At 40.5% G+C, this 14526-nt stretch overlaps 1 protein-coding gene across 1 annotated transcript in view; it reads right to left on the bottom strand.

Moving 5' to 3' along the window:
- LOC129835547 (Fc receptor-like protein 5) overlaps positions 1 to 14526 on the bottom strand; it is a 70607-nt gene that overhangs the window by 50424 nt on the left and 5657 nt on the right. Inside the window, exons 2-4 of the mRNA XM_055901228.1 lie at positions 12657 to 12701; positions 9625 to 9915; positions 8141 to 8383 (exon numbers count right to left, since the gene is read on the bottom strand). Coding sequence (XP_055757203.1) covers positions 8141 to 8383; positions 9625 to 9915; positions 12657 to 12701 — 579 coding nt within the window. The remainder of the gene's footprint in view (positions 1 to 8140; positions 8384 to 9624; positions 9916 to 12656; positions 12702 to 14526) is intronic.

The raw sequence follows: 14526 nt of genomic DNA, 5'->3' as shown, positions 1-14526 counted from the left end.
ACCACCCAGTTTATAATGCAGGTTTCAGCACCACTTAACAGTGTAAAGAAGAACCACCCAGTTTATAATGCAGGTTTCAGCACCACTTAACAGTGTAAAGAAGAACCACCCAGTTTATAATGCAGGTTTCAGCACCACTTAACAGTGTAAAGAAGAACCACCCAGTTTATAATGCAGGTTTCAGCACCACTTAACAGTGTAAAGAAGAACCACCCAGTTTATAATGCAGGTTTCAGCACCACTTAACAGTGTAAAGAAGAACCACCCAGTTTATAATGCAGGTTTCAGCACCACTTAACAGTGTAAAGAAGAACCACCCAGTTTATAATGCAGGTTTCAGCACCACTTAACAGTGTAAAGAAGAACCACCCAGTTTATAATGCAGGTTTCAGCACCACTTAACAGTGTAAAGAAGAACCACCCAGTTTATAATGCAGGTTTCAGCACCACTTAACAGTGTAAAGAAGAACCACCCAGTTTATAATGCAGGTTTCAGCACCACTTAACAGTGTAAAGAAGAACCACCCAGTTTATAATGCAGGTTTCAGCACCACTTAACAGTGTAAAGAAGAACCACCCAGTTTATAATGCAGGTTTCAGCACCACTTAACAGTGTAAAGAAGAACCACCCAGTTTATAATGCAGGTTTCAGCACCACTTAACAGTGTAAAGAAGAACCACCCAGTTTATAATGCAGGTTTCAGCACCACTTAACAGTGTAAAGAAGAACCACCCAGTTTATAATGCAGGTTTCAGCACCACTTAACAGTGTAAAGAAGAACCACCCAGTTTATAATGCAGGTTTCAGCACCACTTAACAGTGTAAAGAAGAACCACCCAGTTTATAATGCAGGTTTCAGCACCACTTAACAGTGTAAAGAAGAACCACCCAGTTTATAATGCAGGTTTCAGCACCACTTAACAGTGTAAAGAAGAACCACCCAGTTTATAATGCAGGTTTCAGCACCACTTAACAGTGTAAAGAAGAACCACCCAGTTTATAATGCAGGTTTCAGCACCACTTAACAGTGTAAAGAAGAACCACCCAGTTTATAATGCAGGTTTCAGCACCACTTAACAGTGTAAAGAAGAACCACCCAGTTTATAATGCAGGTTTCAGCACCACTTAACAGTGTAAAGAAGAACCACCCAGTTTATAATGCAGGTTTCAGCACCACTTAACAGTGTAAAGAAGAACCACCCAGTTTATAATGCAGGTTTCAGCACCACTTAACAGTGTAAAGAAGAACCACCCAGTTTATAATGCAGGTTTCAGCACCACTTAACAGTGTAAAGAAGAACCACCCAGTTTATAATGCAGGTTTCAGCACCACTTAACAGTGTAAAGAAGAACCACCCAGTTTATAATGCAGGTTTCAGCACCACTTAACAGTGTAAAGAAGAACCACCCAGTTTATAATGCAGGTTTCAGCACCACTTAACAGTGTAAAGAAGAACCACCCAGTTTATAATGCAGGTTTCAGCACCACTTAACAGTGTAAAGAAGAACCACCCAGTTTATAATGCAGGTTTCAGCACCACTTAACAGTGTAAAGAAGAACCACCCAGTTTATAATGCAGGTTTCAGCACCACTTAACAGTGTAAAGAAGAACCACCCAGTTTATAATGCAGGTTTCAGCACCACTTAACAGTGTAAAGAAGAACCACCCAGTTTATAATGCAGGTTTCAGCACCACTTAACAGTGTAAAGAAGAACCACCCAGTTTATAATGCAGGTTTCAGCACCACTTAACAGTGTAAAGAAGAACCACCCAGTTTATAATGCAGGTTTCAGCACCACTTAACAGTGTAAAGAAGAACCACCCAGTTTATAATGCAGGTTTCAGCACCACTTAACAGTGTAAAGAAGAACCACCCAGTTTATAATGCAGGTTTCAGCACCACTTAACAGTGTAAAGAAGAACCACCCAGTTTATAATGCAGGTTTCAGCACCACTTAACAGTGTAAAGAAGAACCACCCAGTTTATAATGCAGGTTTCAGCACCACTTAACAGTGTAAAGAAGAACCACCCAGTTTATAATGCAGGTTTCAGCACCACTTAACAGTGTAAAGAAGAACCACCCAGTTTATAATGCAGGTTTCAGCACCACTTAACAGTGTAAAGAAGAACCACCCAGTTTATAATGCAGGTTTCAGCACCACTTAACAGTGTAAAGAAGAACCACCCAGTTTATAATGCAGGTTTCAGCACCACTTAACAGTGTAAAGAAGAACCACCCAGTTTATAATGCAGGTTTCAGCACCACTTAACAGTGTAAAGAAGAACCACCCAGTTTATAATGCAGGTTTCAGCACCACTTAACAGTGTAAAGAAGAACCACCCAGTTTATAATGCAGGTTTCAGCACCACTTAACAGTGTAAAGAAGAACCACCCAGTTTATAATGCAGGTTTCAGCACCACTTAACAGTGTAAAGAAGAACCACCCAGTTTATAATGCAGGTTTCAGCACCACTTAACAGTGTAAAGAAGAACCACCCAGTTTATAATGCAGGTTTCAGCACCACTTAACAGTGTAAAGAAGAACCACCCAGTTTATAATGCAGGTTTCAGCACCACTTAACAGTGTAAAGAAGAACCACCCAGTTTATAATGCAGGTTTCAGCACCACTTAACAGTGTAAAGAAGAACCACCCAGTTTATAATGCAGGTTTCAGCACCACTTAACAGTGTAAAGAAGAACCACCCAGTTTATAATGCAGGTTTCAGCACCACTTAACAGTGTAAAGAAGAACCACCCAGTTTATAATGCAGGTTTCAGCACCACTTAACAGTGTAAAGAAGAACCACCCAGTTTATAATGCAGGTTTCAGCACCACTTAACAGTGTAAAGAAGAACCACCCAGTTTATAATGCAGGTTTCAGCACCACTTAACAGTGTAAAGAAGAACCACCCAGTTTATAATGCAGGTTTCAGCACCACTTAACAGTGTAAAGAAGAACCACCCAGTTTATAATGCAGGTTTCAGCACCACTTAACAGTGTAAAGAAGAACCACCCAGTTTATAATGCAGGTTTCAGCACCACTTAACAGTGTAAAGAAGAACCACCCAGTTTATAATGCAGGTTTCAGCACCACTTAACAGTGTAAAGAAGAACCACCCAGTTTATAATGCAGGTTTCAGCACCACTTAACAGTGTAAAGAAGAACCACCCAGTTTATAATGCAGGTTTCAGCACCACTTAACAGTGTAAAGAAGAACCACCCAGTTTATAATGCAGGTTTCAGCACCACTTAACAGTGTAAAGAAGAACCACCCAGTTTATAATGCAGGTTTCAGCACCACTTAACAGTGTAAAGAAGAACCACCCAGTTTATAATGCAGGTTTCAGCACCACTTAACAGTGTAAAGAAGAACCACCCAGTTTATAATGCAGGTTTCAGCACCACTTAACAGTGTAAAGAAGAACCACCCAGTTTATAATGCAGGTTTCAGCACCACTTAACAGTGTAAAGAAGAACCACCCAGTTTATAATGCAGGTTTCAGCACCACTTAACAGTGTAAAGAAGAACCACCCAGTTTATAATGCAGGTTTCAGCACCACTTAACAGTGTAAAGAAGAACCACCCAGTTTATAATGCAGGTTTCAGCACCACTTAACAGTGTAAAGAAGAACCACCCAGTTTATAATGCAGGTTTCAGCACCACTTAACAGTGTAAAGAAGAACCACCCAGTTTATAATGCAGGTTTCAGCACCACTTAACAGTGTAAAGAAGAACCACCCAGTTTATAATGCAGGTTTCAGCACCACTTAACAGTGTAAAGAAGAACCACCCAGTTTATAATGCAGGTTTCAGCACCACTTAACAGTGTAAAGAAGAACCACCCAGTTTATAATGCAGGTTTCAGCACCACTTAACAGTGTAAAGAAGAACCACCCAGTTTATAATGCAGGTTTCAGCACCACTTAACAGTGTAAAGAAGAACCACCCAGTTTATAATGCAGGTTTCAGCACCACTTAACAGTGTAAAGAAGAACCACCCAGTTTATAATGCAGGTTTCAGCACCACTTAACAGTGTAAAGAAGAACCACCCAGTTTATAATGCAGGTTTCAGCACCACTTAACAGTGTAAAGAAGAACCACCCAGTTTATAATGCAGGTTTCAGCACCACTTAACAGTGTAAAGAAGAACCACCCAGTTTATAATGCAGGTTTCAGCACCACTTAACAGTGTAAAGAAGAACCACCCAGTTTATAATGCAGGTTTCAGCACCACTTAACAGTGTAAAGAAGAACCACCCAGTTTATAATGCAGGTTTCAGCACCACTTAACAGTGTAAAGAAGAACCACCCAGTTTATAATGCAGGTTTCAGCACCACTTAACAGTGTAAAGAAGAACCACCCAGTTTATAATGCAGGTTTCAGCACCACTTAACAGTGTAAAGAAGAACCACCCAGTTTATAATGCAGGTTTCAGCACCACTTAACAGTGTAAAGAAGAACCACCCAGTTTATAATGCAGGTTTCAGCACCACTTAACAGTGTAAAGAAGAACCACCCAGTTTATAATGCAGGTTTCAGCACCACTTAACAGTGTAAAGAAGAACCACCCAGTTTATAATGCAGGTTTCAGCACCACTTAACAGTGTAAAGAAGAACCACCCAGTTTATAATGCAGGTTTCAGCACCACTTAACAGTGTAAAGAAGAACCACCCAGTTTATAATGCAGGTTTCAGCACCACTTAACAGTGTAAAGAAGAACCACCCAGTTTATAATGCAGGTTTCAGCACCACTTAACAGTGTAAAGAAGAACCACCCAGTTTATAATGCAGGTTTCAGCACCACTTAACAGTGTAAAGAAGAACCACCCAGTTTATAATGCAGGTTTCAGCACCACTTAACAGTGTAAAGAAGAACCACCCAGTTTATAATGCAGGTTTCAGCACCACTTAACAGTGTAAAGAAGAACCACCCAGTTTATAATGCAGGTTTCAGCACCACTTAACAGTGTAAAGAAGAACCACCCAGTTTATAATGCAGGTTTCAGCACCACTTAACAGTGTAAAGAAGAACCACCCAGTTTATAATGCAGGTTTCAGCACCACTTAACAGTGTAAAGAAGAACCACCCAGTTTATAATGCAGGTTTCAGCACCACTTAACAGTGTAAAGAAGAACCACCCAGTTTATAATGCAGGTTTCAGCACCACTTAACAGTGTAAAGAAGAACCACCCAGTTTATAATGCAGGTTTCAGCACCACTTAACAGTGTAAAGAAGAACCACCCAGTTTATAATGCAGGTTTCAGCACCACTTAACAGTGTAAAGAAGAACCACCCAGTTTATAATGCAGGTTTCAGCACCACTTAACAGTGTAAAGAAGAACCACCCAGTTTATAATGCAGGTTTCAGCACCACTTAACAGTGTAAAGAAGAACCACCCAGTTTATAATGCAGGTTTCAGCACCACTTAACAGTGTAAAGAAGAACCACCCAGTTTATAATGCAGGTTTCAGCACCACTTAACAGTGTAAAGAAGAACCACCCAGTTTATAATGCAGGTTTCAGCACCACTTAACAGTGTAAAGAAGAACCACCCAGTTTATAATGCAGGTTTCAGCACCACTTAACAGTGTAAAGAAGAACCACCCAGTTTATAATGCAGGTTTCAGCACCACTTAACAGTGTAAAGAAGAACCACCCAGTTTATAATGCAGGTTTCAGCACCACTTAACAGTGTAAAGAAGAACCACCCAGTTTATAATGCAGGTTTCAGCACCACTTAACAGTGTAAAGAAGAACCACCCAGTTTATAATGCAGGTTTCAGCACCACTTAACAGTGTAAAGAAGAACCACCCAGTTTATAATGCAGGTTTCAGCACCACTTAACAGTGTAAAGAAGAACCACCCAGTTTATAATGCAGGTTTCAGCACCACTTAACAGTGTAAAGAAGAACCACCCAGTTTATAATGCAGGTTTCAGCACCACTTAACAGTGTAAAGAAGAACCACCCAGTTTATAATGCAGGTTTCAGCACCACTTAACAGTGTAAAGAAGAACCACCCAGTTTATAATGCAGGTTTCAGCACCACTTAACAGTGTAAAGAAGAACCACCCAGTTTATAATGCAGGTTTCAGCACCACTTAACAGTGTAAAGAAGAACCACCCAGTTTATAATGCAGGTTTCAGCACCACTTAACAGTGTAAAGAAGAACCACCCAGTTTATAATGCAGGTTTCAGCACCACTTAACAGTGTAAAGAAGAACCACCCAGTTTATAATGCAGGTTTCAGCACCACTTAACAGTGTAAAGAAGAACCACCCAGTTTATAATGCAGGTTTCAGCACCACTTAACAGTGTAAAGAAGAACCACCCAGTTTATAATGCAGGTTTCAGCACCACTTAACAGTGTAAAGAAGAACCACCCAGTTTATAATGCAGGTTTCAGCACCACTTAACAGTGTAAAGAAGAACCACCCAGTTTATAATGCAGGTTTCAGCACCACTTAACAGTGTAAAGAAGAACCACCCAGTTTATAATGCAGGTTTCAGCACCACTTAACAGTGTAAAGAAGAACCACCCAGTTTATAATGCAGGTTTCAGCACCACTTAACAGTGTAAAGAAGAACCACCCAGTTTATAATGCAGGTTTCAGCACCACTTAACAGTGTAAAGAAGAACCACCCAGTTTATAATGCAGGTTTCAGCACCACTTAACAGTGTAAAGAAGAACCACCCAGTTTATAATGCAGGTTTCAGCACCACTTAACAGTGTAAAGAAGAACCACCCAGTTTATAATGCAGGTTTCAGCACCACTTAACAGTGTAAAGAAGAACCACCCAGTTTATAATGCAGGTTTCAGCACCACTTAACAGTGTAAAGAAGAACCACCCAGTTTATAATGCAGGTTTTAACACCACTTAACAGTGTAAAGAAGAACCACCCAGTTTATAATGCAGGTTTCAGCACCACTTAACAGTGTAAAGAAGAACCACCCAGTTTATAATGCAGGTTTCAGCACCACTTAACAGTGTAAAGAAGAACCACCCAGTTTATAATGCAGGTTTCAGCACCACTTAACAGTGTAAAGAAGAACCACACAGTTTATAATGCAGGTTTCAGCACCACTTAACAGTGTAAAGAAGAACCACCCAGTTTATAATGCAGGTTTCAGCACCACTTAACAGTGTAAAGAAGAACCACCCAGTTTATAATGCAGGTTTCAGCACCACTTAACAGTGTAAAGAAGAACCACCCAGTTTATAATGCAGGTTTCAGCACCACTTAACAGTGTAAAGAAGAACCACCCAGTTTATAATGCAGGTTTCAGCACCACTTAACAGTGTAAAGAAGAACCACCCAGTTTATAATGCAGGTTTCAGCACCACTTAACAGTGTAAAGAAGAACCACCCAGTTTATAATGCAGGTTTCAGCACCACTTAACAGTGTAAAGAAGAACCACCCAGTTTATAATGCAGGTTTCAGCACCACTTAACAGTGTAAAGAAGAACCACCCAGTTTATAATGCAGGTTTCAGCACCACTTAACAGTGTAAAGAAGAACCACCCAGTTTATAATGCAGGTTTCAGCACCACTTAACAGTGTAAAGAAGAACCACCCAGTTTAAAATGCAGGTTTCAGCACCACTTAACAGTGTAAAGAAGAACCACCCAGTTTATAATGCAGGTTTCAGCACCACTTAACAGTGTAAAGAAGAACCACCCAGTTTATAATGCAGGTTTCAGCACCACTTAACAGTGTAAAGAAGGACCACCCAGTTTATAATGCAGGTTTCAGCACCACTTAACAGTGTAAAGAAGAACCACCCAGTTTATAATGCAGGTTTCAGCACCACTTAACAGTGTAAAGAAGAACCACCCAGTTTATAATGCAGGTTTCAGCACCACTTAACAGTGTAAAGAAGAACCACCCAGTTTATAATGCAGGTTTCAGCACCACTTAACAGTGTAAAGAAGAACCCGATTATCTGAATGTCAAGGTTTCTCAACACAGTAAATAGTTATAATCTAATTGATGTATCTAAGAAATATCTCTTCTAATGACAGAGATGATAAGACCCCATTATTATGAATGTAATGTCTCACCTGTTCAGTTACCGTTATATCTTACATGTAACGGACTACCTTCATTCTCTCCTCACCTATCACTGTCATCCAGCTCTCTAGTGATTCTCCTTCAGAGTTGGTACACTTGTAGAGTCCTTCATCTGACTTGGATACTGCAGGGACGGTCATCTCTCCTGTAGTCTCATTCCTGATGAGGGATCCATCTTTGTAGAAATCAGCTGTGAGGTTAGAGGGAGTTCCCTGATATCTGCAGCGCAGAGTCACAGATTCTCCCTCAGTCACAGGAAGGACAGGGCTCTCCAGGATCACAGCTCCATCTGTATATAATATATAAACATCATATATAAACAGGTCTGTCCAGGATCACAGCTCCATCTGTATATAATATATAAACATCATATATAAACAGGTCTCTCCAGGATCACAGCTCCAGCTGTATATAATATATAAACATCATATATAAACAGGTCTCTCCAGGATCACAGCACCAGCTGTATATAATATATAAACAGGTCTCTCCAGGATCACAGCTCCATCTGTATATAACATATAAACATCATATATAAACAGGTCTCTCCAGGATCACAGCTCCAGCTGTATATAATATATAAACATCATATATAAACAGGTCTCTCCAGGATCACAGCACCAGCTGTATATAATATATAAACAGGTCTCTCCAGGATCACTGCTCCAGCTGTATATAATATATAGACATTATATATACAGGTCTCTCCAGGATCACAGCTCCAGCTGTATATAATATATAAACATCATATATAAACAGGTCTCTCCAGGATCACAGCTCCAGCTGTATATAATATATAAACATCATATATAAACAGGTCTCTCCAGGATCACAGCACCGGCTGTATATCATATATAAACAGGTCTCTCCAGGATCACTGCTCCAGCTGTATATAATATATAGACATTATATATACAGGTCTCTCCAGGATCACAGCTCCAGCTGTATATAATATATAAACATCATATATAAACAGGTCTCTCCAGGATCACAGCTCCAGCTGTATATAATATATAAACAGGTCTCTCCAGGATCACAGCTCCAGCTGTATATAATATATAAACAGGTCTCTCCAGGATCACAGCTCCAGCTGTATATAATATATAAACATCATATATAAACAGGTCTCTCCAGGATCACAGCTCCAGCTGTATATAATATATAAACATCATATATAAACAGGTCTCTCCAGGATCACAGCTCCAGCTGTATATAATATATAAACATCATATATAAACAGGTCTCTCCAGGATCACAGCTCCAGCTGTATATAATATATAAACAGGTCTCTCCAGGATCACAGCTCCAGCTGTATATAATATATAAACATCATATATAAACAGGTCTCTCCAGGATCACAGCTCCAGCTGTATATAATATATAAACATCATATATAAACAGGTCTCTCCAGGATCACAGCTCCAGCTGTATATAATATATAAACAACACATATAAACATAACATCAGCTATCTGAAACCAGATGAACCACTAAACACTATAATGTTAGTAGATGGTGTTTGTGGACATACCATGTACTGTGATGTTGACAGCATTGCTGTGTTCTCCAGACCCAGACTCACACCAGTACACTCCACTGTCTGATGGTATTGGAAACACAATGCATGAAGACCCTTGTTGTTTTCCCCAGTCAGTAGTACACTCTGAAAGGATTCCTCTCTCTGTGTTCCTCACCACTCTCCATCCAGTAGAGTTCCCCTGAACCTCACAGCTCAGAGAGACAGACTCTAATTCAAAGAACTGAGATCTGTCAGGACTGACACTCAGAGAGGCTGGAAGAGAGAGATCTGAGAGAGAGAGATCTGAGAGACAGAAAAAAGAAAGAAAGAAAGAAAGAAAAAAGAGGAAGAGAGAAACGAGAGAGAGAGTTGTTTTGTCTAAAGTAAATAATACAATTAAGAGTGATGAAGCCTTTGGACAGCATTGGAACAGAGATAATGAAACACACCAGAGAGAGGCTATTCTCTAGCTGTTTAACCTGGTGATGAGGGTAGGATACTATCCTGAGATCTGGAGACAAGGCTTTATATTCTAACAGAGATACTGAAACACAGCAGAGAGGCTATTCTCTAGCTGTTTAACCTGGTGATGAGGGTAGGATACTATCCTGAGATCTGGAGACAAGGCTTTATATTCTAACAGAGATACTGAAACACAGCAGAGAGGCTATTCTCTAGCTGTTTAACCTGGTGATGAGGGTAGGATACTATCCTGAGATCTGGAGACAAGGTTTTATATTCTAACAGAGATACTGAAACACAGCAGAGAGGCTATTCTCTAGCTGTTTAACCTGGTGATGAGGGTAGGATACTATCCTGAGATCTGGAGACAAGGCTTTATATTCTAACAGAGATACTGAAACACAGCAGAGAGGCTATTCTCTAGCTGTTTAACCTGGTGATGAGGGTAGGATACTATCCTGAGATCTGGAGACAAGGCTTTATATTCTAACAGAGATACTGAAACACAGCAGAGAGAGGCTATTCTCTAGCTGTTTAACCTGGTGATGAGGGTAGGATACTATCCTGAGATCTGGAGACAAGGCTTTATATTCTAACAGAGATACTGAAACACAGCAGAGAGGCTATTATCTAGCTGTTTAACCTGGTGATGAGGGTAGGATACTATCCTGAGACAAGGCTTTATATTCTAACAGAGATACTGAAACACAGCAGAGAGGCTATTATCTAGCTGTTTAACCTGGTGATGAGGGTAGGATACTATCCTGAGACAAGGCTTTATATTCTAACAGAGATACTGAAACACAGCAGAGAGGCTATTATCTAGCTGTTTAACCTAGTGATGAGGGTAGGATACTATCCTGAGATCTGGAGACAAGGCTTTATATTCTAACAGAGATACTGAAACACAGCAGAGAGGCTATTATCTAGCTGTTTAACCTGGTGATGAGGGTAGGATACTATCCTGAGACAAGGCTATCTGCTGTTCCAATATACAGCATCCTCTGTAATTATTGGGACAGTGAAGGGTAGGTAGGGTTAGTATAGGGGTAGGTAGGGTTAGTGTATGGGTAGATAGGGTTAGTGTGGGGTAGGTAGGAGGTAGTTTAGGGTAGATATAATGGTATATGCAGTGTTCTCTGTAATTATTGGGACAAATTCCATTTCCACAGAGGGTTCTACCTGGAACCAAAGGACAGACGAGAAATCTTTTGGAACCGTTTGTGTGTGTTTGTTTGTCATAATTGTCACGGTCGTCATAAGGAGGAGATATAAGGAGGAGATAGGCGCAGAGTGATAAACATTCTATTTTATTAAAGAAAGAACATTGACAAAACTACCCGTGAAGCAATATGACTAATGCAAACAGGCAACTAAACATAGAATAACAACCCAAGGAATATGGTCCCCAATCAGAGACAACGATAAACAGCTGCCTCTGATTGAGAACCACTCCAGGCAACCATGGACATACAAACACCTAGACTAGATAAACCCCATAAACATACAAAACCCCCAAGACAATACAAACTACACAAACCACCCTTGTCAAACCCTAACCTAACCAAATAGTAAAGAAAACAAAGATAACTAAGGTCAGGGCGTGACAATAATATAATAGAGACAGTAGAACAGGCTGGTCTGTCATAATATAATAGAAAGACAGGAGGGAGGGAGGGAGGGAGGGAGGGAGGGAGGGAGGGTGGGAGGGAGGGAGGGAGGGAGGGAGGGAGGGAGGGAGGGAGGGAGGGAGGGAGGGATAAATAGAGTGAGGGCCAGTTGGTGTCAGACTGTCCTAATGTAGTATGGAATCTAAGATTCTGCAGACCTGATTAGTAAAACCCACCACAGGGTTGGAGTGATAATCAACATGTAACATGTTATACCCTGTGATGTGTTGCAGGTGAGAGCAGGTAGAACAGGTGGAGATCCTTTATGGAACCTTCTTTACTAAGAGAATAAGGACTGGAGACTGACATGAAGTCGCAACCAATGAAGAGACCAGGAGGACATGTTACTATTATAGATACTATTATAGAACAGGTGATGAATATAGAGAAATGTTACTATTATAGAACAGGTGATGAATATAGAGAAATGTTACTATTATAGAACAGGTGATGAATATAGAGAGATGTTACTATTATAGAACAGGTGATGAATATAGATAAATGTTACTATTATAGAACAGGTGATGAATATAGAGAAATGTTACTATTATAGAACAGGTGATGAATATAGAGAGATGTTACTATTATAGAACAGGTGATGAATATAGATAAATGTTACTATTATAGAACAGGTGATGAATATAGAGAAATGTTACTATTATAGAACAGGTGATGAATATAGATAAATGTTACTATTATAGAACAGGTGATGAATAAATGTTACTATTATAGAACAGGTGATGAATATAGAGAAATGTTACTATTATAGAACAGGTGATGAATATAGATAAATGTTACTATTATAGAACAGGTGATGAATATAGATAAATGTTACTATTATAGAACAGGTGATGAATATAGAGAAATGTTACTATTATAGAACAGGTGATGAATATAGAGAAATGTACTCACCTCCACCATGTCCGAGGCTACAGTATACCAGAGTACTCAACAGCACTGAAACACACAGAGAGAACTATCACTATGGTACATGATGTAAACACTGAAACACACAGAGAGAACTATCACTATGGTACATGATGTTAACACTGAAACACACAGAGAGAACTATCACTATGGTACATGATGGAAACACTGAAACACACAGAGAGAACTATCACTATGGTACATGATGTAAACACTGAAACATACAGAGATAACTATCACTATGGTACATGATGTAAACACTGAAACACACAGAGAGAACTATCACTATGGTACATGATGTAAACACTGAAACACACAGAGAGAACTATCACTATGGTACATGATGTAAACACTGAAACACACAGAGAGAACTATCACTATGGTACATGATGTTAACACTGAAACACACAGAGAGAACTATCACTATGGTACATGATGGAAACACTGAAACACACAGAGAGAACTATCACTATGGTACATGATGTAAACACTGAAACATACAGAGATAACTATCACTATGGTACATGATGTAAACACTGAAACACACAGAGAGAACTATCACTATGGTACATGATGGAAACATGTAATCCAACACATCCCTTATGTTGGCCTTCCACATCTACAGTAGAAATTATTTTTTGCTCTACGCTAGTCTAACTGGGGTCTGATGCCATGGAGACAGCTACTCTAATTGGAGTCTGATACCATGGAGACAGCTAGTCTAACTGGGGTCTGATGCCATGGAGACAGCTAGTCTGATGCCATGGAGACAGCTAGTCTAACTGGGGTCTGATACCATGGAGACAGCTAGTCTAACTGGTGTCTGATACCATAGAGACAGCTAGTCTGATACCATGGAGACAGCTAGTCTAAATGGGGTCTGATACCATGGAGACAGCTAGTCTAACTGGGGTCTGATACCATGGAGACAGCTAGTCTAACAGGGGTCTGATACCATGGAGACAGATAGTCTAACTGGGGTCTGATACCATGGAGACAGCTAGTCTAAATGGGGTCTGATACCATGGAGACAGCTAGTCTAACTGGGGTCTGATACCATGGAGACAGCTAGTCTAACTGGGGTCTGATACCATGGAGACAGCTAGTCTAAATGGGGTCTGATACCATGGAGACAGCTAGTCTAACTGGGGTCTGATGCCATGGAGACAGCTAGTCTAACTGGGGTCTGATACCATGGAGACAGCTAGTCTAACTGGGGTCTGATACCATGGAGACAGCTAGTCTAACTGGGGTCTGATACCATGGAGACAGCTAGTCTAACTGGGGTCTGATACCATGGAGACAGCTAGTCTAACTGGGGTCTGATACCATGGAGACAGCTAGTCTAACTGGGGTCTGATACCATGGAGACAGCTAGTCTAACTTGGGTCTGATACCATGGAGACAGCTAGTCTAAATGGGGTCTGATACCATGGAGACAGCTAGTCTAACTGGGGTCTGATACCATGGAGACAGCTAGTCTAACTGGGGTCTGATGCCATGGAGACAGCTAGTCTAACTGGGGTCTGATACCATGGAGACAGCTAGTCTAACTGGGGTCTGATACCATGGAGACAGCTAGTCTAACTGGGGTCTGATACCATGGAGACAGATAGTCTAACTGGGGTCTGATACCATAGAGACAGCTAGTCTAACTGGGGTCTGATACCATGGAGACAGCTAGTCTAACTGGGGTCTGATACCATGGAGACAGCTAGTCTAACTGGGGTCTGATACCATAGAGACAGCTAGTCTAACTGGGGTCTGATACCATAGAGACAGCTAGTCTAACTGGGGTCTGATACCATAGAGACAGCTAGTCTAACTGGGGTCTGATACCATAGAGACAGCTAGT

This window comes from Salvelinus fontinalis, chromosome 36 (genome assembly GCF_029448725.1).
Source record: "Salvelinus fontinalis isolate EN_2023a chromosome 36, ASM2944872v1, whole genome shotgun sequence".
Taxonomy (NCBI): domain Eukaryota; kingdom Metazoa; phylum Chordata; class Actinopteri; order Salmoniformes; family Salmonidae; genus Salvelinus; species Salvelinus fontinalis.
The sequence above is the reverse complement of the archived record's forward strand: the minus strand, read 5'-3'. Positions and strand labels throughout refer to the sequence as shown.